This window comes from Synchiropus splendidus, chromosome 11, assembly GCF_027744825.2.
Source record: "Synchiropus splendidus isolate RoL2022-P1 chromosome 11, RoL_Sspl_1.0, whole genome shotgun sequence".
In the NCBI taxonomy this organism is placed as follows: domain Eukaryota; kingdom Metazoa; phylum Chordata; class Actinopteri; order Syngnathiformes; family Callionymidae; genus Synchiropus; species Synchiropus splendidus.
Window position 1 is genome coordinate 17,314,520 of NC_071344.1, and position 26,051 is coordinate 17,340,570.

The window sequence follows — 26,051 nt, forward strand, 5'->3', positions numbered from 1 at the left end:
TGACCTCCTTTACTAAGTAAACATGGTAACAATACGGTAACAATATCTGCCTTTCGGTTCCACTTCAAATGTTTATTAGCATTTTTGCTAAATAATTGTGACATATAAACATGTTTCTTGAAGGTAGCCATCAATTCCATAATGCTAGTTGGTTTCTCCAAACTGGAAGCCAGTGAGTCAGGTGTGGCGGTGTTGTCATCATATTCAATATTGGCGGTCTCTCACATTTCTACACTTGAAGCAACATCATTTTCGCCCTTGTTACAGGCAAGAAGCTCCTGCAAGTGTTCGTGCCGGGGTTGGTACAGCAGCGTTAGCCAACCACTAGCATCCTCGGTATTTAAAGAATAAATAGCATAGCTGTTAGCATCACAGCAAACAAAAAACATCCAGCAAGTGGATGCTACAGTGGCACTGTCAGAGTTTTTGTGCCTTAAAATCATGGCTACTGTTAAGAGATACTACTACCTTGTGCCATACTTACAGTATTGCAATATATCACCATATAGCATACCCTATCGCCAGATTCCTGCCAGTACACAGACCACAGATCCTTCACACTGTGTGTCCCTCTGGTTTCTTCATACAAACCTCAGATGCTGCCCCCGTGACCTGAACTCAGTGAAGCCAAAAATAAAAAAGGACTAACCTCCACCGTGACACCGTGCAAAACCTCCCAGCTCGCACTGACTGGGAAACATTCTGACATGGAAATGTGAGACGGGAAGAAGCGAGTCGCTCAGTCATCCCCGCGAGGACGGACATCATTAGTGTGTTCAGCATTCTGTCAGAGACTTTTAACAATGTGCAGAGGTGGCAAGCCTTTATTTTGGAACGCCAGACTGGTGCAGGAGGATTTAGGTTTGCTGCACAGCCACATCAACACACTGACAGTTGGAGCCGTCAGGGAGAAACCAGGACACTTATTAGACTCATTACAACAAAAGACGAACATTTCAGCATCATCGGAAAACCACGGTGGCATCACTCGCACAAGAAGAAGGAGTTAGGGATGTTGAGTTACATTTAGACAGAACAGCAACAGAGCAGTTGCAATGGATGTGCGCACGTGTTAAACATGGATAGAACAGGTCGTAGTCTTTATAGTAGTGATGGTCATCATAACAATGCATATGGGAGTAGTCAGATGTGTAGTACTGCTGGAGTCCACGGGAATAATGGGACTTAAAGACGTGACATAGTAATGGTTAAAAACACGAAGTAAACTGTTAGAGATGGAGTAGTAGAACTTCTATCTGTTGTAGTACTGGTGGTAATTGACATATGGTTTGGGAACTCACAGATGCATATTAGTGGTGGCATTAATAGTTATAGACTGACATTAGTAGTTTCATTAGCAAAACATGAGTATCAGTACTGGAACCTATTGAAGTAGTAGCAGTAGAAGAAGCAGTAGTAGTAATGAATATATATTATGGGTGTGAAGTTGGAGCGGTGATACTTAAAGACATGCAGTAGTATTAGTGGGGTTTTTTTCAACGTACAGTAGTAGAGGTATTACATGGAAAATAAAATATAGTAGTATTGTTACCGATAAATGTTAGTAGTGGTAGTAATAATAGATTAAGATGAAGAGTATAAATATTAGTGACAGATATAAAATTGTAGTTAAAGATGTGTCATCAAACTAGAAGTTAGGAGTTAGAATTATGTGATTATGTGTTAGTAACAGTTAGTAACAGAAGAATATACCTATACCTTATATAGCTATGTATCTATAGAGTAGTTTAATATGTTATGTTATGTATAGTAGTGTAATATAAATAAATTCAATTCAATAAATTCAATAAAAATTGCTTAAGAACTTCTCCACTTATTGAGGCGTAGTACTGACGGCTGCAGGTGTACACAAGTCAAAAGAGGACGAGTATTTGTAATCTGACCGTGTCATCCAGCTGCTGACCTGAGAAAGGTTGAGGTGAATTCAGCAGCTCAGCCAGCACCACCTCGTGATGGAGCGATTCAAAGTCTCTCTCTCCCAGATCACTGTCAGATCAAAAGAGTCAGACATTATTGGCTTTGAAGGCAGCGACAAAAGAAGGTGTCTTCACAGTTTAGTGGACATCTGAGCTTCAAACCTTCTCAGAGATCAAACAGCGACTTGAACGCTGCGGCCAGTCCGCGTCACTGTTTATCTCATTACCAGTGAAAGTCCTAACTCCAGTAATGCATCATATCAGTTATTGGAAGTGACTTTTCCATTAATTTCTCAGGAAAGTTGACTTTCTCACTGATACGTTCCCGCAATGTGACAGCAGTAATTAATTTCGGCGCCCGAGACGCAGAAAGCTAATGTGGCGCCGTGACTCAGAAGCGGCTTCTTGTGAACGTTTTAATTTTCCCCGCCGCACGGATCAGCCTAGCATGAAACAAGATGGGTTCCCATGTTGCCGCACGTCGCCGCGGCTACAGGTTTTCATCACGTTCGTCCTCCAGCCGAGACGTGGCAAAGTGAAGAAGTTCAAACCAGGCAGGAAGTTACTGCCAGCAGGCAACTGCTTCTCATCTCTATTGCTTGGACGTTTTGGGAGTCACAACAATGGTAGATCAGACAACAGTAGTTCAAAGTCAGATGTAGTTATTTTTACTATAGTATTACTACTAGATGTGAGGTAGATTGATGGGAATTGGTCGTGAAAGGTGTACTTGTAGTTCTAAATATGGCGTCCTAGTTCCATGTATGTAGTAGCCGTAGCAGTCATGATAACGTGATAAATATGGAGTATTGGAACCACTCTCAAGTAGTTATTGTTGTTGGTAGTAGGAGTGGTAGTAGCAGTAGCAACAATTGTGCGTGTCATTATATAACTACTAAAGAGGGTAAAGTACTAGTCAAAGTGTGAATTACAACTAGAAATCAGGAGTTTCAGTTATGTATAAAGTAAAAGTTATCAATGACCAAACAAAGTTGTGGGTTTATATGTAGTAAAAGTAGTATTTACAGTTGTGTTTTAATGTGAGGAAGTAGTAACTGTGAATGTGAAGCAGAACTCCTAGTAGTGCGTCAACACTAAGCAGTAATACAGTGCTTATAACAGCAGAAGCAGTAATACACTGTATGTGTCGTTATACATGTTATACACATGTAGTAGACATAGCAGTGGCTTTATATATGACGGGATATTTTCTAGTTGTAATATTTTCTTAGAAAAATACAAACATATTTGTAAAAGTTGCAGTAGCAGTCATTGAAAATATGTAGTAAGGGTTGTAATATAAAGCAGTATTTCAGTGATACATGAGAAGTACAAGTTGAAATAAATGGTCACAGTTGCTTAAATGAGGAGCAGCTGTAGATGATGTTGTATCGATGACAAGACATACATATATATGTGGAAGAATAGAAGTAGTACCAACTCAGAAGTACTGTGTACAGTTCAGTAAGGCTGAGGTATTGGCTGCTGCACTGCTAGATGTAGTCATGCTGGAAGTCACGCTGTCAACTGTCAGAGAAATACTAGCATGTTTGTGCATTCCTGCAGAATAACACTGGTCCTGGCTTGTCCCATGGATCTGAAGAACTTCCCCATGGACGTCCAGACCTGCATAATGCAGCTAGAGAGCTGTGAGTATGCACACACACTCATACATACGTGCACACACACACACACACCTCCACACATACACACACACACACACACAGAGAGTCAGCGCATCAGTCGATCAGCCCGTGAGCAGCCCAAAGGGTGAGATATATGCTGTATAGATTTGTCTGTGGCCTTTCCATTCTTGGAAAAGACGTGAGGGGAATCAGAAGCAGGAGTTGAAGTTCAAAGCCATCCTGGACGGGTCAGCGAGCAAAGACTGGACCAAGCAACCGTCAGGGCTGCGGCGCTAACGCGGACTGACACTCCCTCTTTTCTGACATTTAAAGGAAGTGACAGATACAAGAGGAGATTTAATGTCAGCGCCGATCACAAAGCAGTTTGGGAATTTGTCAAACAGATGACCGTAAAAACATTATTTTATCTCTCGCCGTTTCCCCTCAGTTTCACATCAAATGTCCTTCCTGATCGCGATCCGTGTCGCTTTGATGTCTATGAGTGAAGGTGCATTTCATCTGCTTCCTGTCCTCCCCACAGTCGGCTACACCATGAACGACCTCATATTCGAGTGGGACGAGAAGGGGGCCGTGCAGGTCGCCGACGGATTGACGTTACCTCAGTTCATCCTCAAGGAGGAGAAGGACCTGCGCTACTGCACCAAACATTACAACACCGGTGAGAGAGAGACGCTGTAGACGCTGGAGTTTGTCTGCTCCAGGGCACCTCTTCAATCTGTCGGCTCACATTAGGGTTTCTCTGACGGACCCTTTAAGATATCATTTCTGTGGCGTACCACTAAGATTTGATATCCCTTTGCTGCATTTTTAGGCTGAATACGTTCTGAAAAGGTTCTCTTGACAACGTTCATGTATCAAGGGATGGAGGGATGGATGGATCAAGTATGACTTCAGAGGGGGTGGAAGACCAGAGAGATTGAAGGAAAGGAGAAAACATGGCCGACGACTGCATATGGATGGGTGGATGGAAGAATGGAGAGATTGATAGAGTGTAGCGAATGGTTGAAGGAATGGGCAGATAATTGCTACATGTATTCATTTGTCCATGATGGATGAAATGTTGGAAAAAGATAATGATAAAAAACAGACGAATGGGGGACTGTTGGATGAACAGATGGAGTGATGCATGAACAGAAGATGGTAGACCAGATCTTAATATGGATGATGGATAGAAGGACAGATGTATATACAGAGACCAGATGGAGGGAGATAAAATGGATGGATTGAAGAACCGATGTGGGATGGCAAGGATGATGGGTAAATGGAGGAATGGATGGAGACTTGAAGAAGATATTGAAGTGTGGTTCTATTGGATATAAAGATGGATGAACCATGGTCCATGGATAATGGTCTTTTGACCGCAGATGAAAGTCGTGGGAGGGATGGAAAGAGTTCCAAGAAGAGCAAAAATGACAGGAGACCACGGGGGAGGACAGAGGAGTCATGAGTGGAAGTTATGGGATGACCCCAGAGGAAATGAAAGGTCACCATAGTGCCTGAAGTCAGTGGTAGACAGTGAAAAGAAAGGATACCCTCAAGAATATGGATGGGTGCGTTGCAAAAAATAAAAGACGGATAGTTGTCCAAAACAGAATGGACAAGAGGAAGTCGCAAGGACTGACATCAGTGCAAAGTTGAGCTGATGAAGCAAGGAGGTGGTTAAAGAACACTGGAGAACTAGGAAGCTGTTGCTACACAATAAAAGTGCACTCAACAAATGAAGAACACTGTGGATAAGGACAGATGTAAGGAGTGGCAGAAAGACACGAAGATGGATGTGGGGCAACTGAAACACAAAGAGCATGAAGAACTGTGAGCTAGCACATGAACTGTTGGAGTTGGTGGAAGGATTCAAGAGGTCTTGTGATGGATCAGGAGTGGATGGTGAGAGAGGGAGGACAGTACAGGAGGCTGTGGAGTTTGGGAACACTTGTAGTGGACATGGACACTGCTGGACATAGTGCAAGAGGGAACCTGCAAAGTGGTCTAGACATCTGACAAAAAAGAAAGGACATGGGAGTAGCCTGCAGGGACAAGAGGACTACAATGGTTGTATTTGAAAAGACGTCCAAAGGTACCACAAAGAAGACACAGACAAAGTATAATGACCAGGGGAGAACATGGAGGTTGTATGAGGACGTCAAAGGAGGTGAAAGAATATAAATAAAACAAGACCTTGTACGTGTCAAAGGAGACATTAGACAGACAAAGATGGACGAGGACAACTGATGACTTTACAGACGGCAGGAGGACATAGTCAAAGGACACAAAAGAATCTGACTGGGATATTTTAAGAGATTAAAGTACAGACATGGGAGGAGAAAAAGAAGGACAGAAGAGGACATTGCAGGACACTGTTGCCACTTTAGTTCTCCCTCCAGGTCTTCGTACCCAAAACCATCTGCCCTCCCTCCTCCCTCGTATCTCCTGAGGAAACACAACGTAAATAAATTCTGTTTGTGTGAGGCGAGTTGTGCTTCGCTTTCAGGATAAATGAGCGTGAAAGATGCTGTTTTTCCAGAGCGGAATGTGGCGCATTCATCAAAAACTACATTTCTCTGATGTAATATGATAAAAGAAAAACCTGGAGCGGAATGCAAACAACAGCCTTTGTAGGAGTTCTGTCGGAATTCTTATTGATAAATGCAGAAACAAAGGCAAGACAACTTTTGGGTGAACTTGCATAGGAGATGTGAGTCCAGTAGTGTATCTATGTGTGTGTGTGTGTGTGTGTGTGTGTGTGTGTGTGTGTGTGTGTGTGTGTGTGTGTGTGTGTGTGTGTGTGTGTGTGTGTTTGATTGGTTCACATTCCAAGACATCACTCACACAGAGGTTGACGTCTGCTGTCACTGCAGAGGAGATGAATGATCCACCCCCAGACGAACAGCCTTGACACGACGCAGCCCACCGACACACACACACACACACACATCTTGTGCACACACAGTCGATGCATGCACTAAGACAATTAGGTCATAATCCCCTAATCCACTGCTTTGTTATATAAATACTTGTAATTCTGTATCCGATATGTCAGCCAGTGCCAGGAGGAGGCGGGACTTTGATTTGAATTTGGCTGCATCACTCCCAGCTCAGGATGCTCAATTCAATCTATGGGCTGGAAAATGTGGGACTATACAGGAAGCGGCACTTGGATTTGGGTCCAGTTATTTTGGGACTCATTATAAATCTGGATGGAAGGAGTGAGCCATGCAGAGAAAGCTAAGGCTCACTTTGAACCACCAGAGTCATTCCTCATTTGGGTTTTGGCAATGGAACGATTCCTGTCTGGACGAGGGACTCATTTGGGTGGCATGCACACAAGTCCAATTCTTAGCCTGAGTCCTCACCTGTACTATTAAACCCAACGATTGTCATGGAGTTGGAGAAAAGGCAGCTCTGTGTGGGATTATCTTTGCTTGTATTTCAAGGGTTTGCTTTGCAACCGGCACTGACCTCAGCTTGGATAGATCAAGGCTTTGACGGATTTTAGGGAAATAACTTTACATACCATTATTTTCAAGAGTCAGAAAAATTGTCTAGGCATAGGATTTTTTTTGGGGCAGTAGAAAGTGTGCTTCACTGGCCGTCGACTTCACTGCTCGCTTCTGAACCGAGGAGAAGGTTGGTATCCAACTTGACTCAACTTAGCCATGTAACCCCAAATGGAAAAGCCAAACAGCCAAGATAAACTCATGAGAAAGGTCCATCTGAGGTAGGGTGAAAAGCTCAGTTGTCCAGGAAACTTCACAGCTGAACCAGTTTCCTCCTCCATCTTGTGAGGGTGTCTAATGGTTGGACTCCTCAAGGCAGACCCAGGCCTTGCTGGGCGAACTCACTCAGTCTCCCTGGGAACAGTTCCCCAGGAGAGCTGGAGAAGTGGAGAGGGAACTGGCTAGCATCGTCGGAAAAGTGCCGTGTGACTCAATTTCTAAAAGCACAATAACCAGTGAAGCCTCTTTGTTGAGATTTGGTGAAATCCTCCCTCTCTCATACCGCAGTCATCTTCATTTGCATTGCAGTCCAGCATTGGCAGCACTAACAAATGTCCCCCGTTCTCCCGCCGTAATGTAATGAGCACGCCGCGCCGCGTAATAAACCGCCAGAGAGCCAAAAAGCAACATGGCCGACGATCCATTTAATCAAAGCGGATCAATAGGAGGCGGCCTCATCAATTAGACTTAACCCTAAAAGACCGCAGACCGGCAGGAGAGCGGACGAAGAGTGAGGAGGGAGGGAGGAAGAAAGAGGGAAGGAGAAAATGACAGCTGAAGGAGGAGGCAGATGAAAGTAGATGAGGCTGGACTTGATTTATTACCGCGATACACTTCAGAGCTTTTAAGTGCTGTCCATATTTTCCATCTGATAAGAAGATTGAAGTTATTCAGCCGGGGCCCATCTCAGGGGGTGTGAGCGTGGGGATCCCTCCACGCCGCCGCGTGCGTGCACACGTCTTCAGATCAATACTGTCATTTCTGTTTGTGGAGTTTAGATCTCTCTCCGGCACCCAGCGCTCAGATTAAACAGCCAAGTAAATAAGAAGTCCTCCGCTGTCGGAGGACTGATCAAAGAGGCTGCATGCGTATGAAAGTATAATGAGACTGCATATTTATATCTAATACCACCGTGAGCGGGAACCAGTTGGATACCAGGACCCGGGGTTTTTTGCGATTACTGCAGGAAAATACTTATAAATCGAGTAAGGGGCTTGAGTTGACATCTGGCATAAGAGTGACAACTAGTCATTGAAAGATGCCTCATACTTGAAAAGGATCCTTGAGAAATTCAGTCCAGCAACTCAAGACACCCGTTAAAAAGACGTGTTAGCTATCAGAACCTCGGAACTGTCGGCACCCGACACTAACGCAGAGAGACAGTTGTTTTCCCGCCATTGTTTTGTTATTCGTGTCATTAGTCCACTTCAGTTTAGAGACTGTCTCTTTAATCCTCTCACTCTCCACCTAGCATCCCAGTTCTTACCAATGTCTTCCTGTCTTGTATGGAACGGAGTTTCGCTGTCTTCACAATCTTCCTCTTCCTCGGACTTGTGGTCTCGGTGCTAGAACCGTTCAAAGAAGCAGAACATTTACCTGCCAGGATCAACTCACAGTGGATGCAAACTGAAATTTTTTAGCTATAAAATGCTTAAATGTTGAAATAGAAACATGACATACCTTTACGTCACGCAACATCATGAAAAATTCGTATCCTGATGAGGAAAAAACAGACACGATCTGGGGCCAAAATACAAACAATGCTGTGTTCTAACTATGTCTTGTGGTGAATTCAGAACTATAGACTTCATATATAACTACCTGCCCTTAGCTGCATTCTTTCTTGACTTGCACAGAATCTGGTTCCGGACACGGATGTTAACCCAGTAGCACCTTCTGTTTATGTATAAACAAGGGGTGGGATTGCATTAAAAAAATTAATCTAGTTCAGTAGAGAATTTGTGATTAATCTCTTTAATCGTGGTTTAATCGTATAAGAATATTTGCCACAAGAAGCCACATTTTTCAATTTGAATGAATTTGGTATATTACTGAATGAAATGATGGACTGATATATTGTTTATTTTGCATCAGTTTGACAATGGCACACTAAATCACGATGGTGGCTATATTCAAGTTTTTATATCACCTTATTTAAACTAAAGCTCTTTTATTGTCTTGAAAATATTTGTATAAGAATTTCAGTTTTTTTTTTAAATTTCAAGTACATTCAGAGTAGTGGAAACCCTGGTCAATGAGTAGTGAAGAACATCCCTGAACAAAAGCAAACAGATGCTTTTGTTTGCTTTTGTTCAGGGGTTCCTCCATGTTTGTTGTTGTTGTTATCATCCCAGCTGCCACGTGTCTTGTGCATCAGTGGATCAGTGGACCAGGAACTGCTGCACTTACAAAGGTGCCCTGTTGTCTGGAGAGCAAACTGAGCAAAATGTTCAATTACATTAAATGAAATTATTATTTTATTTTATTTTTGTAATTAATGAATCGTAATAATAACTAATCTCAATTAACTAGTGAAAGTCCCACCACTAGCAAAACCACTCTGTGCGAAGGTTTTAACAGTTAACCCTTGTCGACGCCTCTTGAAAGGAAAAACACATCAGCTAAATGAAACGTTCGATCATTGTTTATCGAGCTGCAGCGTGGAAGCAGCTGCTGGACGCTGTTGGCCTCCGCGCATCTCCTGCGTCTGTGTTGTCGACACGTTAGAAACATGCCAGCGACCAGAAAACAAATGGCCCTGCAATGCAGCAAAAAAAACATAATTAGTATTTCAAACAGGAGCTCCACTGCTTTGTGTCGGGACAAGAAGGAAATGATCCCGGGAGGAGAGCCGCGTAGGAGAACGCGGTACTCCATCTCTCCTGCAGTCACAGCAGAGTGCAGCTAATAAATCTGCGGGAAAACGACACCTTAATTCTCTCTTAATGCTTGATTGAGAGGCAGCGAGGCGCTGAGAGCTGAACACACTCCTACAAGTGCACTCAGAGGACTTTACACCAGTGTAATAGGTCAGACCAGTGGGAGAGGCGCGCTCATGCTAATGCTAAATTGTCCTGTAAGCGTTTATGTGCAGTCATTTGGATGGATGGACGAGTCTCGTCTGAGGAAAAAACCCCGACTGCAGAGCTTCCTGAATCGATGCCTGTTTTAGTTTGGTGCAATAAAACGGTTTCACTGTTCATTGTTTACAGCGGGTAGCGCTCCGTGGCTCTCAGGCCGCCTCAGAGGCCAGGATGTGGTGAGGGGGTCATAATGTTAAGGAGGACGGTCCAATATCAGCCAGCCACACATGACAACGGCGAGTATTCTCAATGAACTCCACGGTGGAAGGCAGCTCCTCGTCGGTCCCGCGGCCTCGCCTCTCTCCTGCTTGTTTAACAAATTAGCCGCAGCTCCCATGACGGAACAAGCTTCCCCGAGTAGGAACCAACAGTTTCGGGGTGGAATCACAGTTTTCACGCGTTTTTAGCTGACTGGGAAATTAGTGGATATTAAAGTTTTAATATGGCTGGAGGTGAATTATTAATAGGATGCTGCCTCAGCGCCGGAGTTTGTCATGAATACGACAGGAAGGAAGTCAGCAGACTGCTGAAGAAGAGCAAATATTTGAGGGTTGTTCCTGGTCATTTTATTGGCTTGCGTGAGTGACTCGACTCATATGTAAATGAAGTTGTGGCGTTCCAACAGTCCTTGTGATTCTTGGGACACATTGGAATTTATCGCCATGAACGCTGAATGCTGCATTAAAAGTTAAAATTCAGAGCCAAGACACAAGCAGGGTGGAATCTGAAAAAGATTTAATCTCTGCTATTCTTGTTTGGAGCGCCACCAGCGTCAACAAGAGCAGAACTAACATGCTCCTGGCTCATCAGATCTCCTGCTGCAGTTTGCGTTCACCAGGAGGAAAACAGATCATTATTTATAAGTGTGAGTGCTGCCTCAGATTTAGGCTCCGGCCCCGAGCGCACAAGATCTCACTTTGAATCTCAGATTATGTGAATTAGTTGGACAAATCCTTGCTGCAGAATGATGTTGAAGTGCTGTTGCAGGAGGTGGCAAATCATTTCCTGTTTTGCTGCTCGACTGGTCTGAGGAGATATGTCTCGACCCATGACTGCACGACTCTATGGTCGTCCAGGAGGTCAGTGGCAACCTCCGTTCTTCAAGAAGCGAAGATGAAGTCCACAGTGGAGATGAGTTCAAGTATATTGAGATCTTCTTCACAAGTGAGGGAAGGATGGAGGTAAGGAAACAGAAATTGTATCGGTCAGCCATGGTGAAGAAAGAGCTGAGCCAGAAGACAAAGCTCTGGATTTCTCCTCTCACCTGGGGTCACCAGCTGTGGAGTGACCCAAACAAGAAGAGTTTGTCTGTCTGGAGCTCAGTCATCCAGGAGCAACCTGCAGAATCTTGGTCAGGGTGTCTCCTGGAAACCCCTTTCACTTGACCCACGGTGCTGTGGAAAAGGTCTCTCAGTTGACCTGGGGACAAGTCAGAGTTCCCCCAGAGGAGCCGAGTTAGGTGTTGGAGAGAGGGAAGTCACGCCCCCTGCGATTGCTAACGCTGAGCATTTGTCTCTGTATCGCCTCTCTGCCACTTCTTATCTCAGTATTCTCAGTACTTTCTAAAATCATACCAGTCTGTATGTCTCCCAAAGTGTTGATATCCAGACGCCGCAGCATCCACGTCGCTCTGATTTCCTGCTCACGCTTTACAGCGAGTCTGCGTGTTTGAGCCAAGCGGAGACGACATTGACTTTCAAAGCTGCCACCGTCTTCTCCTCTGAGCTCTCTGTTCTCGCCCCGTCCTGTCGCCTCTCTCGTCGGTGCTCAGATTACACAAGGATGGAGATAATAGCGGGTTTGGGGAACTCACTTCAGAAAACACATGAAAGGACAAGCAGCGGCAGGAGTTCAAACCTCGGCCTCGTATTTGCATCGGCCCTTTGATGTTTCGAATTTGGAGAACATGCTTGAGATCAAATGATTGACAGCGTCACAGAGGCTTCAAGGTTCTAGCTTTTCAGCTTCAGTTCTTTAGGAGTGTGAGACGGAGATGACAGCCACAGGAGGAACACTGAAGCTGGCGAGCTTCTCACTTATCATTCAAAGGTTGTTTCTTTAATCTCATCTAAATTGTTCTGAAAAAAATGATAAAAACCACACCAACAAGTGAGCGTCTTCCTACCACAGCAGGGATTCATGGCCAACTTCTGCCTTGTGTTGCCCTTATCTTCACTTGTTCTGTGCAGCTCTGTCATTTTCAGCTTATTCATCTTCCTCATTTTGATTGTGTATTGTCCGTCACATTATTTGTGATGACATTTTTGTTTTACACATTAAAGTGTTTCCATTCAAGGAATGTGTTTCCTCATCATATTTAATGTTACTATTTTACATATAAAAAATACACAGTAAAACATTTTTTACTTTCAAGATTATTTTTTCAAATGTCATATAAGTATATTTATAATACAGTTAACATCTACAAATGATACATTTAGTGTTAATTACTTAAATTTTCATAGTTTAGTGTAGTATATAGTTTTGCATTAGATTAAATGCTCAGAATGTTGAGGACACACATTTATCCGCTGTGGTGTATTTTATTTTAGTGTTTGAAATTTTATTCAAAATTACAAAAAAATGTTTTTTTTTTTTTGTAAAACAACTTTGACAGATGAGGTATCTGCTGTGCAGCATATTTACTCCAGCTCCACTATGAACGTTCTGGGTTTATCTAAACTCTTTGCTCTCTCGCAGGCAAGTTCACCTGCATCGAGGCTCGGTTCCACCTGGAGCGTCAGATGGGCTACTACCTGATCCAGATGTATATCCCGTCTCTGCTCATCGTCATCCTCTCCTGGGTCTCCTTCTGGATCAACATGGACGCCGCGCCGGCCCGAGTGGGTCTGGGCATCACCACTGTGCTGACCATGACCACGCAGAGCTCCGGTTCCAGAGCCTCGCTGCCCAAGGTGAGTGGCTGTCCAAACAAGCTGTGGAGGGAGAAGGTAGAAATCAGGGGAGTCTGATGTCACAAGGGAGGAAACGGAGTTGCAAAAATGGTGGTCCAGTTAGGCTGCTGTCGCCCAGTGAGAAGGAAGGTGAGACTGGATTCATCTACCGACTAGACTTCTGAAGGATAAAACTTAAATAAAACCTACAAATGTTCAGCACAAACAGATTGAAAGTTCTGTTAAAAAACTGTGATAGATTGCGTGAGGTGGTTGGATTACATAATTATGTCCAGGGAAGCCATAATCCCACAACACACGCACACACACACACACAATGTTTGTTGATATTAGGTGCTTCATGCGCTCTAAAAATTGAACAAGTGAACCGTGATTCCGTCGCAGTTCAGCTGTCACAGTAATGATCACACAGTACAGCTGAGCTTAGGTGAGCATACTGCGCGCACGCACGCACGCACGCGCACACGCACACACGCGCAGACTCGCACCTCTCTGACACCGTGATTGATACAGAACACACATCTGCAAAGTGTCAATGTCAGGTGAAGCAGGATGAAGGTGAAGCTGAGCATCAACCCCGTGAACACAGCTATAATTGAAGTGGAAAATGTTCCATCAAATCATTGTGTTGAGGGAGGGAAAAAAAAAAAACCGTCAATATCAGGAGTAGCCATTAATTAAAACAACTGAAATACATACATCTGTGTACAGCAAGTTCTGATACATTTTTTAAATAAATCTTTCAATATCTACTGATATTATTGATAAAATTATGATTATGTTATTGCAGTCTATTATATAAAGAAACTACACTCGTAATTGTCGTATATAAAAAAAAATGCATTGAAACAGTGAGAAAATGAAATTAAAGATAGAAGAGCGTTGTATCAAATAAGCTCCAAATATTAGCAAAAATGAACTAAATGATTAATAATAATAAATAATTAATGCAAGTGAGCTGTATTATAAATCTAAGTATATTTTTACTCTACTGCATATATTTAATTCTATTTGATATTGCCACACAAATGCTCCTGATGTGATCCATGTGTACACATCTTCCATGAATTGGATTCATGTAAGCAGCACTTCCTGCTGGCACAGGAGCAGCAGTGTCATCAGCTCAAACCTGGAAACATCACAGTGACACTTCCCTTCTCTTCTCTTCTGGTGAGGCAGTGAAACACAGCCCACTGACTCCCACCGGCCCGTCACTTCTGCTTTGTGGCCCAGTCTTTGGATCCCACCGGTCTGGTCCCGGTCAGTCCGAGTGGTCGCGGGTTGTAAACTCATCCGGGTGGATGTAACGGAGGTCACCTGTTGAACTTTCACCTCAGCGAGTCAACATTCGTGCTGGTTTGAGTCGTCGACAGTTCAGTCTTCATCCGCTGCCCTTGTGCAAGACATTGGATTCTGCTGCTGGAGGTCTGGGGAGGGCTGTCATAATAAACCTTCTCAGGAGGGGCGGTGCACTGCCCTGACTCACCACAAGGGGCAGCATTGTCTCAGTCCATTTAAACAGGCCTGTGAGGGGCTCCCGAGACGTTTGTGGGACTCAGGTGTGTCTCGGCTCTCTTCAGCTGCAGGCCTGCTGACTTCAGAGGCGACACTGATGCGTGTCTGGCCACTGGATTTTAGGAAATCAGGGGGTTTCAATAAGGTTGAGAGCACTTGCTTTGATTCACATTTAGTCGTTCATTCATTAACAGGAAGTGTTATGTTATGTGAAGTGTTATGTGTTAAGAAAAGGGAATGGAACCTGCAACAACTACACACACGAGACCGCTGTGCAATCACTAAAAATGAAACGTGGCTAAAGGCAGAATGGAACTGATCGACACAGAGAGATATGATTTTGTTTAAAAGAAAAATTAAAATTCCAGAGTCAGGCCAAGGTTCATCAGATACAGTTTGACAGAAGAGATTTTGCTGGTGTGAAAAACGGAGCATTACAGGAGTAATCAAGCAGAAGTAGATCCAAAATAGCCGGACCGCGCGGCGGTGAGGAGGCCAGCCAGTCCACTACGCGCTCCAGTCCGCCCCGGCTGGATCGCTCTCTGCCCCGTGAAGCGTGGCGGCAGCTAGTAAAGTGCAGCTCGCTGCCGCTGGTCAGTTTGTCAGAAGATCTCAAGCTCAGACACGACCAGCTACGGAGGAGGAGGAGACCGTGAGCTGGCTTTGTTTCCCGCACCAGGCTGCCCGCCGTAACGTTACAGGGTCACGCGTCATTGCAGACAGCAGAGAAAGTTTCTGAGGCCAATTCTTGAAGAACAAATAAAAAAAAACGACCATCTCCGTAAAAGCGAAAACACCGGGATGAAAACACGATTAGAAGACTGGCGTCTTGCATGTCCGTGACCCCGCTTCACCTGTTTCAGTCTAATGAACCTGTTTTCCTGCGTCTAAAACATTTCTTTGTCCGATAACAAGGTTATCTGATGCGCTCAGGTTTTTCCTGAAAACAGCCTTGAGCTTACTTTTAATTAAAGTGAGTTCCTTTTAGTACAAATTAGAAACAGAGCACTTCTGTCACGGGATGGTCCTTAATAAATGGAGGCAGAGGACAGCAATGAAATATGAAATTAAAGAATTGCCCTGAAGCCAGTTTTTAATCACTCTAAGCTTTGAGCCAGAAAATTCCACCAAGAATTTTCATGTGGTCTTCTATACGTTACCATTCTTCTTTTTTTTTTTTTAGTGATTCCGATACAGTACCTTTACTCCCTCATTCTGGCAATAAAAAGAAAACAAAACAGATATTTAAACACACAAATGTATTTTTTCTGCCTAAAGACAGAAGCTCAGACACCCAGGAGAGACTCAAAGTAGAAACACTTTAAGAGAGTCCAGTTGAGGTGGCTTGGGCATCTGTTCAGGATGTCTGTGGATTGGACGGACCCAGGAGACTGGAGAGATGATGCCTTTCATACATCGACATTACTCTAACTGTCACGACAAAAACAAGACGCCACTCTGGCCATTAGGCTAATGCAACCTCTCAGCAGTAACAAGCGTCTCCTCGACCTGCTCGCCCCGCACCACCACACTGTTCAAGCCCGAGGTTTCTAAGCAACCACTTTCGTCCTGCAGGTGTCCTACGTGAAAGCCATCGACATCTGGATGGCCGTGTGTCTGCTGTTCGTCTTCTCAGCCCTGCTGGAGTATGCCGCCGTCAACTTCATCGCCCGCCAACACAAGGAGCTGCTGCGCTTTCGGCGGAGGCGACGACACATGAAGGTGCGTGAACCTCCTCGCCCTCACTAGCCTTTTCACGTGAGGTTACGAAGAACAAGCTGCTTTGACCAGATCATCTCATCATCATAGGATATTTATTCATTTTAAAATCAAGTTATGGATGCAAACCCTAACCCTACGGATGAGCTAATGTATGTTTCCCTATATACAGTACACATATATATATATATATATATATATATATATATATATATATATATATATATATACACACAGTGGCACCTCGGTTTTCGAACGTCCCGGAATTCGAAATCAAAACTTTTGAGATTTTTTTGCTTCGGATTTTGAACGAAAATCCTGAACTCGAACGCCCCAGAAAAAAGATTACGTGCGCGGACCGATCAGCTGACCCACAACGTGCTTTGTTATTGTGTATAACGCAGCCTCTGTGTGCAGACGTGTCCCGTCAGCTACATTTACTGACTGATATTTTTCTTCATATTGAGGTGTAAAACTGTCTCCGTACTGGTTCGTGGTAGAGTGTCACAGGGGAGGTGCTCGCTCTCCACACCTCCGACAGGGATGAGGCGAGTCTGGGACAGAGCGTTACTTGGTTTATGACTTTGTCACAGCCAAACTGCACAGAAGCGCACATTCAGAGCTGGACACGCACCGGGCACCTCTTCACTTCTGGAGAGACGTCACTCACTCGGCAACCCCTCCCACATGCAGCGGCCACACACATAGAGGAACAGCGCACCTGCAGCAGACACTCTACATTCACTCCTACAATTTAATACTAAATATTAATTTAAAAAAACGTAACTTAATATTTATCATAATTTAACACATTTTACATCCTCATTTGCAATAATAATAATGGGAATAATAATAGAAATAGCAAACTAGATAACATGTGAAAAAAGTGTCGTCGTGTTGTCACAGAAATGTTTGTCATTGTGACACACTCAGAAACAATCTCAGACTCATTTTGACGTTTCACTGGACCAGAAGCACAAAGACGCCGTGGCCATCAGTCAAGAGTGGGGAACAGCGATAGATTGGGTTGTTTACGTTCAAATCGCAGAAACGGCTGCCGGCGTGCCGTGTACTCAGAACATGTCCAACATCTCCCGTCACAAGACATCGACTGTCAAGACAAATTCGCTCCGCAGCGTGTGCGGTCTCCTGGAGCCATGTCAGCCTCCCCGCTCTAAAAGGCTCTGAGTCGAGCGTCGCTGAGTGAGTGTTGTTCAGGTAGTGGATGATGGAAAGTGATCGTCTCAGATTGCAAAAGAGAAATCTAATTTTTAAGGTGTTGCAGCTCGACTGACGTGACTTCCAAACTCTTTTCTCATATCAAAGTTAAAGTGAATCATGAACATATATCTGTACTTTGATCGCCCACCTTTTCTCCAACAACTGGGACCCGTTTGACATGAATATTTGAGATGAAAGAACAGATGAGAAAAGCCAGAAAATCCAAATCCACAATCCAAATCCAAGTTTCCTGCAGCTCCCTTGATTCTCTGTTTTAGGACAAAATGAAATATTTGACTCAGTTAAGGTGGTTGCCGCAGCGATGTTTGCCTTTGGATGAAGCACAAGCAGTTTGGACAAGACTCCCCCCGTTTCTCGTCCGTCCTCCGGCCTGCTGAAAAATGCAGACTGTGTTTGATATTAGCTTTGCGCGACGCTCGACAGCGGGCCGCATCGCCAGGCATCAATGTTTCATTGCCGCGGCAGCGAGAATGATTAAATACGCAGCTGCTGCACAAATAGATGAGACTCGGTGTGGAATCACACCACACATGGGAAGCGAGAGGGAAAACTGAAGCCGGCTTCAGCCCCGACACAAACCTGCCAAACAAATGAAAATACACAAAAAAACTTTCTCAGACTAGTTAGAGAGAAACAGATGATGGGTGCAGCCATTTAGTCACACACAAAACCCACAAACAAAAAGGTGCGTGCAGGCGAAGGTGTGCATGAAGATGCTCAGCACGTAGGAATCTGACTTTTATCCAAAGCTACAAAAGTGCATCTCACGCTGTGTTCAGGTTGAGTGGTCGAGGACTTTGATTCCTCCTTCCCCCCCTTCTTCTCCCTCAAAGCCAATCGATGTGTGTCCAGTTTTATTCATCAGTTGCAAAGCGCAGGATTCAATAAAGAGTGAAGCTGTCAGCGCTGCGGGTCGTATCGGCGCTGGCTGAATGTTTGTGTGGGTGGAAGGCGAACCCCCTCCAGACAACCTGCAGTAAACAATCCATAGTGTCTTGAGTGTGTGTGCCAGTGTACGTGTGAGGCGGCGGGGCTAGATTGTATCCCTTCACCTCGCGAACACGCATGAGTGCCTTCACGAGTGCTGCCGTGCCGCTTGCCGTTGCGGGGCATGTGTTCGTGTCTGCCATGACTGTGGCTGCCTGATTGAGTTTGACACATTTTCGTGTGTGAACAAGTTCCTGTGTTGCAGCATTTATGAGGACACAGGATTACAGGTCGGACCGAATGGTAGAACCCGGATCAGGACACGGACGGGGCGTGGAATGGTTTCCACCTTTAATTAATGGGCCAGTTCCCGTCGGCGAGGACTTTAGTGTGTCTCCTCCCTCGCACTTGCACTTGTCAGTACTCTTATTTAGGGCAAACAGCAGAAAGACAAACAAACAAGTTACATAATGAATCAATGTTGGCAGAGACGCGCAACTTGGGAGTCCATCAATGGACTAACTGACCTCCGTGTTCACTCCAGCATCACCGTTTCACAATCGGTTGTCAGCTGATGTTTGACTTTCATACCGCACTAGTTATTTCAGAACAAAACAGCAGGAGAGACTCACATCCAGTTTGTGCCATTGTAGGATTCACTCAGTGATTCTGAGACCGAGTCGCGAAAGTGGTGCCTCTTCATACTCTGTGGAAGTCACTTAAACAACAAGATTGCAGACACAATAAATTCCTCTACCTCCACAAGGTGGTTGGAATCTCAAGGATGGTAAACACCGATTATCTTTTCTCTTGTGAATGCTATAAAATAATACTGCGGTCTGAGTTGAGTAGGGAGGGAATTTGTCGCCCGCAAAAGTGAATCATAAACATATATATGGCTGTACTTTGACCTGGGAGCTACAATTCAAACTTATTTGCTATTAAGTTTTATATACTGCACGTCAAGGCACTTTCCTTTGACAACAGCGTGAAGACTTGACATGAGCATTTGGGATGAGAGGATAGAACAGAACATCGTAAATGCTAAACATTTCAGTCAGATCAAAAGCCATTGTGTGTGGGGAGAGCCGGTCAAGAAGCGAGCCGACTGAGAAACAAGGAAGCAGAGGGACACCCAAGACTGGCATCATCCTGTCCATGGTGTGTTGAGATGATCCCTGGATTCTCTGACAGATGATTCAGAAAATCCTTATGTGTTCACCCATCTCAAGAAGCAGATGCTCAGTCATCCAGTAGGGTTTTGGAGCAGAACCAAAGCTCCTTCAGGAGACGCCACTTGAGGCGGCTGATGCATCTCATGAGGACATCTTTAGTGGGGTATGTCAGTCAGAGTGAGAAGGCACTTGGGCAGGCCGTGGACACGCTGCAATGATTGTCCTGGTTGACCTCGGAATTCCCCCAGAAAAGCCGGGAGGAGAGGGAAGTCCAGTCTCCTTAAGTTGACAGCTCTCCTTGCAGCCTGACCTAGAAAGTAAATGACTATAATTCACCTCACTGTGCCCAGAACGGGTTCATTTGTGGCAGAACTTGACTAATATCCTGCAACATAAAAGGCTCCTCCTTATATAAGAGCTGAAAACACTCTTTAATCTTTGGTCCTCTAACTAAAACTGAAATCAGTCCTCCAAGAAGTCCTCTGACACGCGCAGAGACAATTGCATAACTCGGCCCAAATTCACCTTCTGCTTTCATCGCATGTGAAAAAACGCAAAATGTTTCATGTGCCAGATGTGGGTCAATCCAGAGCCTCCGGTTCTCTCCGCCTCTCCTCCTGCTGTGGGGCGAGAGAGGTTTTGAAAGAACACAGTGAGCGAGGAGGACTTGGGGCGGAGGGGGTCGGCTTTTGTGGCTGATTCACCTGAAAGTGCAGCCATGGCCTCTCTGCTAATCTAGCGTTCACCTACCATCACAGTTCAGGGGATTAGGGATTACGACAATGGGATTGAGGATTTATATCTATTTTATGTTTCCCTCAAAAGCCACTCAGCTGCCTCGCGGCTCCTCCTGTCGAATTTTTGGCTTTCACGCATTTCCGTCGCTCCATATATTCTTCTTTATTTTCAATTACATATTTCATTTCCATATAAAGTGACCGGGATGAGTAAAACACCCCAGTGTGTTGCTTAATACAGCACAGAAGAAATAAATCACATCACCCTGTAAATGTGCTCGATTACTTCATCTGTGTCTGATTTGAAAATAAACTCTGTCGCCTCTTTTGAAGAGAACTTTATAAGTAAAATAAATGTAATGTAAGCTCCATCAGCCTCCTCTCCGTCATAACCAAACACACCATCAAATTGTACTGAGGCAGAAGCCCCTGAAACAAAGGCTCACTTTCACTTCCTGTAGTTGCTGCAATTTCCCTACCAATTTCCTGTATGTTCACAGCTGGACGTCACTGCACAGCCCATTCTGGACACACACACAGAAAATACCAAAACTAATATGGCTGAGATCCTACCAGCTCCAGCTTTGCTAAAGGATAGAGTCTGCCATCGTTTTTACTGAATGCCCGGAAACATCAAGGTGGACAACGCAAACGTGCTCAAGCATAACCAAGATCAAGCATAACAACACAACATATCGTATTGCGGGGCATAACCTGGAGATCACAGACACCCGGAGCCAGTTTCACTGAGACAGCAGAGTCACAGTTTTATCAAAAGACGAAAAGAACGGTCCCCAGTCGAGGCACTTTCCTCGGAATTGAAGCGGCAACATGTCTAACTGAACTCTGTGAAATATGTTCAAAACGTGATACAAGTGTGAAAGACACTTTAATGTCTCTGTTATTCTGCCCCGCAAACAGAATAAAGTAGCTCACTATCAGAAATCGTAATGAATTAAATTCTTCAGAATCGAAATGTGGCCCCAAAAATCGAATCAAATTGGGAGATAGTAAAAGATTCCCACTGCTAGTTTATAGTATAGGGGAGTCAGTTCAAGTTAAGCAAACCTTGGAATGAGTTTCCTCCAGGCACTCTGTTTTCCTCCCACACAGCCCAAAAACAGTTTATTGATGACAAGTATGAGTCTGTACTGTGAGAGGGCCCCGCCTCTCACCCCACACGGGGGAGACTCCAGCCCCATCACAGGAACAAGTGCCAGAAATGAGTTATTTTTAACCTTAAAAATATGACATAGACATTTCCCCCCTCATTGTTCTCACTTGACTTCAAATCTAAATTCATATCTATTCATTTACAGTGTGTTAGAAACCTTTGTTCCGTTTTACTTCTTTGATACATTTTGTTCGGAGTTTGACGATAACGGTATGTTGCAGGTGAAGCGGGGTAACAGTCGAATCTATTTTTGCTCATTAGCTGATTTATTTATCATGACTCTATACGGCGGAGGAAGCCGAACGTATATGAAAACACACTTAAGCGGTTACTTCCGCCTCTTCACACCGCCGCGGCACACGCCTAATGACGAATCCGTGACGGGCTGCGACGGCTAGTTTTGTGAGCGAGCGTGAACAAAATGCGAGGGATGTTTCTGGAAGTGGAGATAGGACTTTAGGAGGGATGAAAAATTAATGCAAACAGATTAAGACCTCGGCAGCCCAGGGCGAGGATTGTGAACACAGCTGGGTGGAGGAGTTATCAAAGAGATCATTTCCACATCAGAGCAGGAACATAAAATGATGCAGCAGGTTGAACCGCCTGCTCCGGTGAACATCACTGTTCATTTCCTTCACTTGGGAAGGGAAGGAGGAAAGTATCATGTGGTGAGAATTGTTGGCCAACTTTTGCTCAACGTGGAGTCATGACATTTTTTGTGCCTTTAAAAATGAAGATGAAGTTGTTCAGTGTTTGAAGGGTGGGCTATGTTGTCATAGCCTTGTGGCGTGGATATGTAAGCATTCAGAACACAGAAGAAGTCATTGAAGGGTCCCAAAAAATAGGTTCAAGCTCACCAGGATTTTAATGCGAGAGCTGTGTAGAGTGACGGTAACGGCAGGAACATGGATCTGAACGATGTGACGAAGCTCAGTAATGAATGATCTGGGAAACACCAGGCACATTATGAATGCTACGCCTTTATTTGAACCACCAGCCTTTCACTCTGCAGTCCAAGAAAAATCATTTACGAGTGTAACATTCAGCCCTTCCCCGTCTCATTCACCTGAAGACAATTTGATCCATCACTTTAAGCCTCCCTACAAAGATGCCGCACATTAATCCCAACTGTTCGACCATGTAATAAAAGCAGAGGGAGAGAGTGAGGGAGGACGTCCTGAGGCTTCACACGCTCTTAATTAACCTCTCAGGCCAGTAATTCTGAGTCTAATGTGATCCCCACTCCTCCATTACACCACTCGGCAGTCAGGTTCAGGAGGAGCAAACATCAGCCAGTTTTGTTCCGTCCAAATGTACTTGAAGATGAATCACCGGATTAGCATTAGCTACCTCACAAACGTTAGCGGGGCCGTACTGGGTGAGGGCTGAGCAGTAGGTTTGCCCTCCGAATGTCTTTGTCTGTGCGATGAAAAAGAGACAGGATGGACTGTGGAATTGGCGAATGTGGACCCTTTTCTGTAAACAAATGTCCATGAACTGCAGGTCGTGGCCAAATTAAGTTAACAGTACCATCCGATGTCAGGAGTTGACCTTAGAGATTGGTTTTCTTTCCTAAGGGAGTTCAGAATAAATGCCTTCAGGTCCCGAGGGCAAATATCTTTTTAAGTTGTCACCGTGCCTCACCCAGCTGTGAGACAATAATCGCATTCTTGATGCACACCGCCAGTTTGTCATATCAATAGCTTCGGAGTTGAAGGTCAAATGCATAGATTTAATACAGAGACTGGATAACGTTTGGATGGTCTCAGTTGCCATAGTGACGAAGGCTGTGTCCCATTTCTCACCGTAACACTGGATTTTGCGTGTTCACCTGCAAGTGTAATGTGTCCCAATACTAAGACCGAGGGCAGCGTTCACCACTTGAAATGATCCCTTCAAACCGAGGGAGCTCCGGAGCTGACGTGAAACCAAGTGGGAATATGAAGCGTGGATAGATTTCAAGGATACTTTATTTCAAAACAATGTTGGATAGGACAACAGGGACATTTTAGTCAGGAGGACTACTCTTCCGTTTGTTAACTTTCTCTGGTATCACACGTTAGTGACCCAAATGGTCTTCCATGTCTGACAACATGAACAATACAACATGTATGTTTTTATCTCTTTGTAACAAATAACAGTCGGCTAGCATCCATGCTAACGGTAACTTCACCAAAGCTCTAACAGATCTATCACCACAACATAGCAACATAGAAGCCTGCTTCGGCTTCGCCCAATTCTTCTTCTTCTGTTGGTTCACCAAACCAAGTGAGATGATCAGCGCTGATGCAAGAGGTTGCAAAAATGTTACAGCTGGCATTTCCAAAACGTCTCCAATACTGGATATGCAGGAAACGAAACACAGAACAGCAGCCAACACGTTGTATTTACGCGTGACGTCAATCACTTCACTTCGTTGTCGGAGGGAACGTCATAGTGGAGGGCACTCAAGACCAAGCGCTAGTGTTAGGGTGAGAAATGGGACACAGTCTAACTCTGTGTGGAACTTCTACTAAGCTACCCTTTTTCTGGGTAGATCAAGTTGGGGTTTTCAACAAAGTTGTTTTCTGAAATAATCCCAAAGTCTGTCCCACAATGAGGCACAAGACAATGGATGCATTGGTGGCTCGCGCCCGATGGCTATGCGGTTCAAAAGGACAAGCACACTACCGCAAGAAATACATGCGCATGTCAAAACCACACTTGATACAAATATACTGCATTTCCATGCATGGTACAGACCAGGGCTCTGAGGGAGAGCAGCTTAAGGCGCGGGAAGAACATAAAAACTACTCTCACCGCAACCACAGTCCCAGGACCTTGATTAAAAAATTAAAATTGCAACAGCAGTAATACGCTAAACGCCTCTTAACTGCAATTAAAAATGCAACAGTCCTCACGAGGGTGATTAAAAGTGCAGATGCATATCTGCAAAGTTTCATCTCGACACAAAGACGAAGCACAAATTGCACACTGCTGCAGTATCAGCATCAGCAAGGACACTCCGCTGAGCCAGTTGTATTTTATGGGAATTACCAGCCTGATTAGCACACATCTTCAATTTTGAACGGTAATTGTGTTATTGGATTTGAGCATTATTTCTCCACGGGGATTAGTTTGCCGCGATAATGGCTGCAACGGTGATGAATGGCTCTGCGGTGAAGAGTATAGTCCGAAGTCTCTATAATCCCGGTGAAGGATGTTCTCCTGGGGTTCTACGGTTTCCACGCAACCATTACTGCGCGAGCTCGCTGGACCGACCAGAGGAGATCTGGAAGCAATGGCCAGCTTTTCAAGGGAACGTCAGCATCTGAACCAAGGTCAAAACTGTGTAGCCTAATCGCAATACTCAAAGATCAAGGAAGCAAGCAGGTCAAGTCCTACTCTCTGTCATTCCTACAGTGTTGCTAACATGGCAGAGCAGCCCTGGCTTTAATCGCATTCCTCTTTCTATCGATTCAATTGGCTTGTGAAATGCAAATGCAAAGTGAGAGTCTTAGTATTTATTTCAGCCTCTTCTCACTCCTAATGCGTCACCTATGTCAAGTGCACTTTGCTAGTCCAGTTGTGACACAGATGTCAGCTTTCTATGTTGCTATGCAAGTTCTGGTCCTTTCACTCATGTTTACATCAGCTAATATGCACCAAATATGTTGGACCGAAAAAGTCCACTTGACAACCAGTGCAACTCTGGTGCAATAACCTATTTTAATCTAGTTTAATTTTTGTTTTTTATTTTATTTTTCATTTTATTTTTTAAAATGTAGTATTTTTATTTTATTTTATTTTTTATTCTCTGTGTGATGCTCTTCCTGACTGCATGCCCTTTCTTGCCTCTATTGCTGCTGGAAATGTAAATTTCCGGGAGGGAGTCATCCCAAAGGGATCAATAAAGTCGAGTCTTCGTCTTAGTCGAAGTCAATATGGAACACCAAATGAGGGAGACCATGTTGGTGTACTTTCACTCGGAAAAGCTTTTCTTCCTTTTACTGTCACAAGTCCTGCTGATCCTCTTTTAATGGTGGACAGTGTGGAAACTACCAAAAAAAGGGAAATGAGCACTCACATGAAGGGAACCCATAGTAGCACTACCACGACTGTGATTTGAAATTGCTGTTGTTAGCATATTGGCCAGGCAGGTCCACCTGGGTCGACAGAATATGCCAAGTTCCAGACTGGTCACCGTGCCACACGAGTAGCCGAAGACAATAACAACACCACGTAGACATCCAGCTCCTGTTCCCGATCCTTCCAGCTTCAAACATTTCACTGGCGTTCTGCTGTGATCAGCAACAATGTTTGGGGTTTTTGCATTTCTACCTCCACTGGGATTAGTTTGCCGCCATAATAGCCCCAACAGTGATTAATAGCTCTGCGGTGAGGAGCACAGAGGAAAGCCTCCATAATCCCAGTGAGGACTATCCCTGAGGGGTTCTATGCAGCCACTGCTCGACACTCAAAGAGAGGGATATCTCGAAGTAATAGCC

The 26,051-nt window shown here is 44.5% G+C and overlaps 1 protein-coding gene across 3 annotated transcripts in view; it reads left to right on the plus strand.

The window, feature by feature from the left end:
- Window positions 1-26,051, plus strand: part of glra1 (glycine receptor, alpha 1) — a 100,223-nt gene that overhangs the window by 62,120 nt on the left and 12,052 nt on the right. For all 3 annotated transcript variants that reach the window (XM_053880111.1, XM_053880112.1, XM_053880113.1), the window contains 4 exons: window positions 3,504-3,586; window positions 4,104-4,241; window positions 12,861-13,075; window positions 16,166-16,312. In XM_053880111.1, coding sequence (XP_053736086.1) covers window positions 3,504-3,586; window positions 4,104-4,241; window positions 12,861-13,075; window positions 16,166-16,312 — 583 coding nt within the window. The remainder of the gene's footprint in view (window positions 1-3,503; window positions 3,587-4,103; window positions 4,242-12,860; window positions 13,076-16,165; window positions 16,313-26,051) is intronic.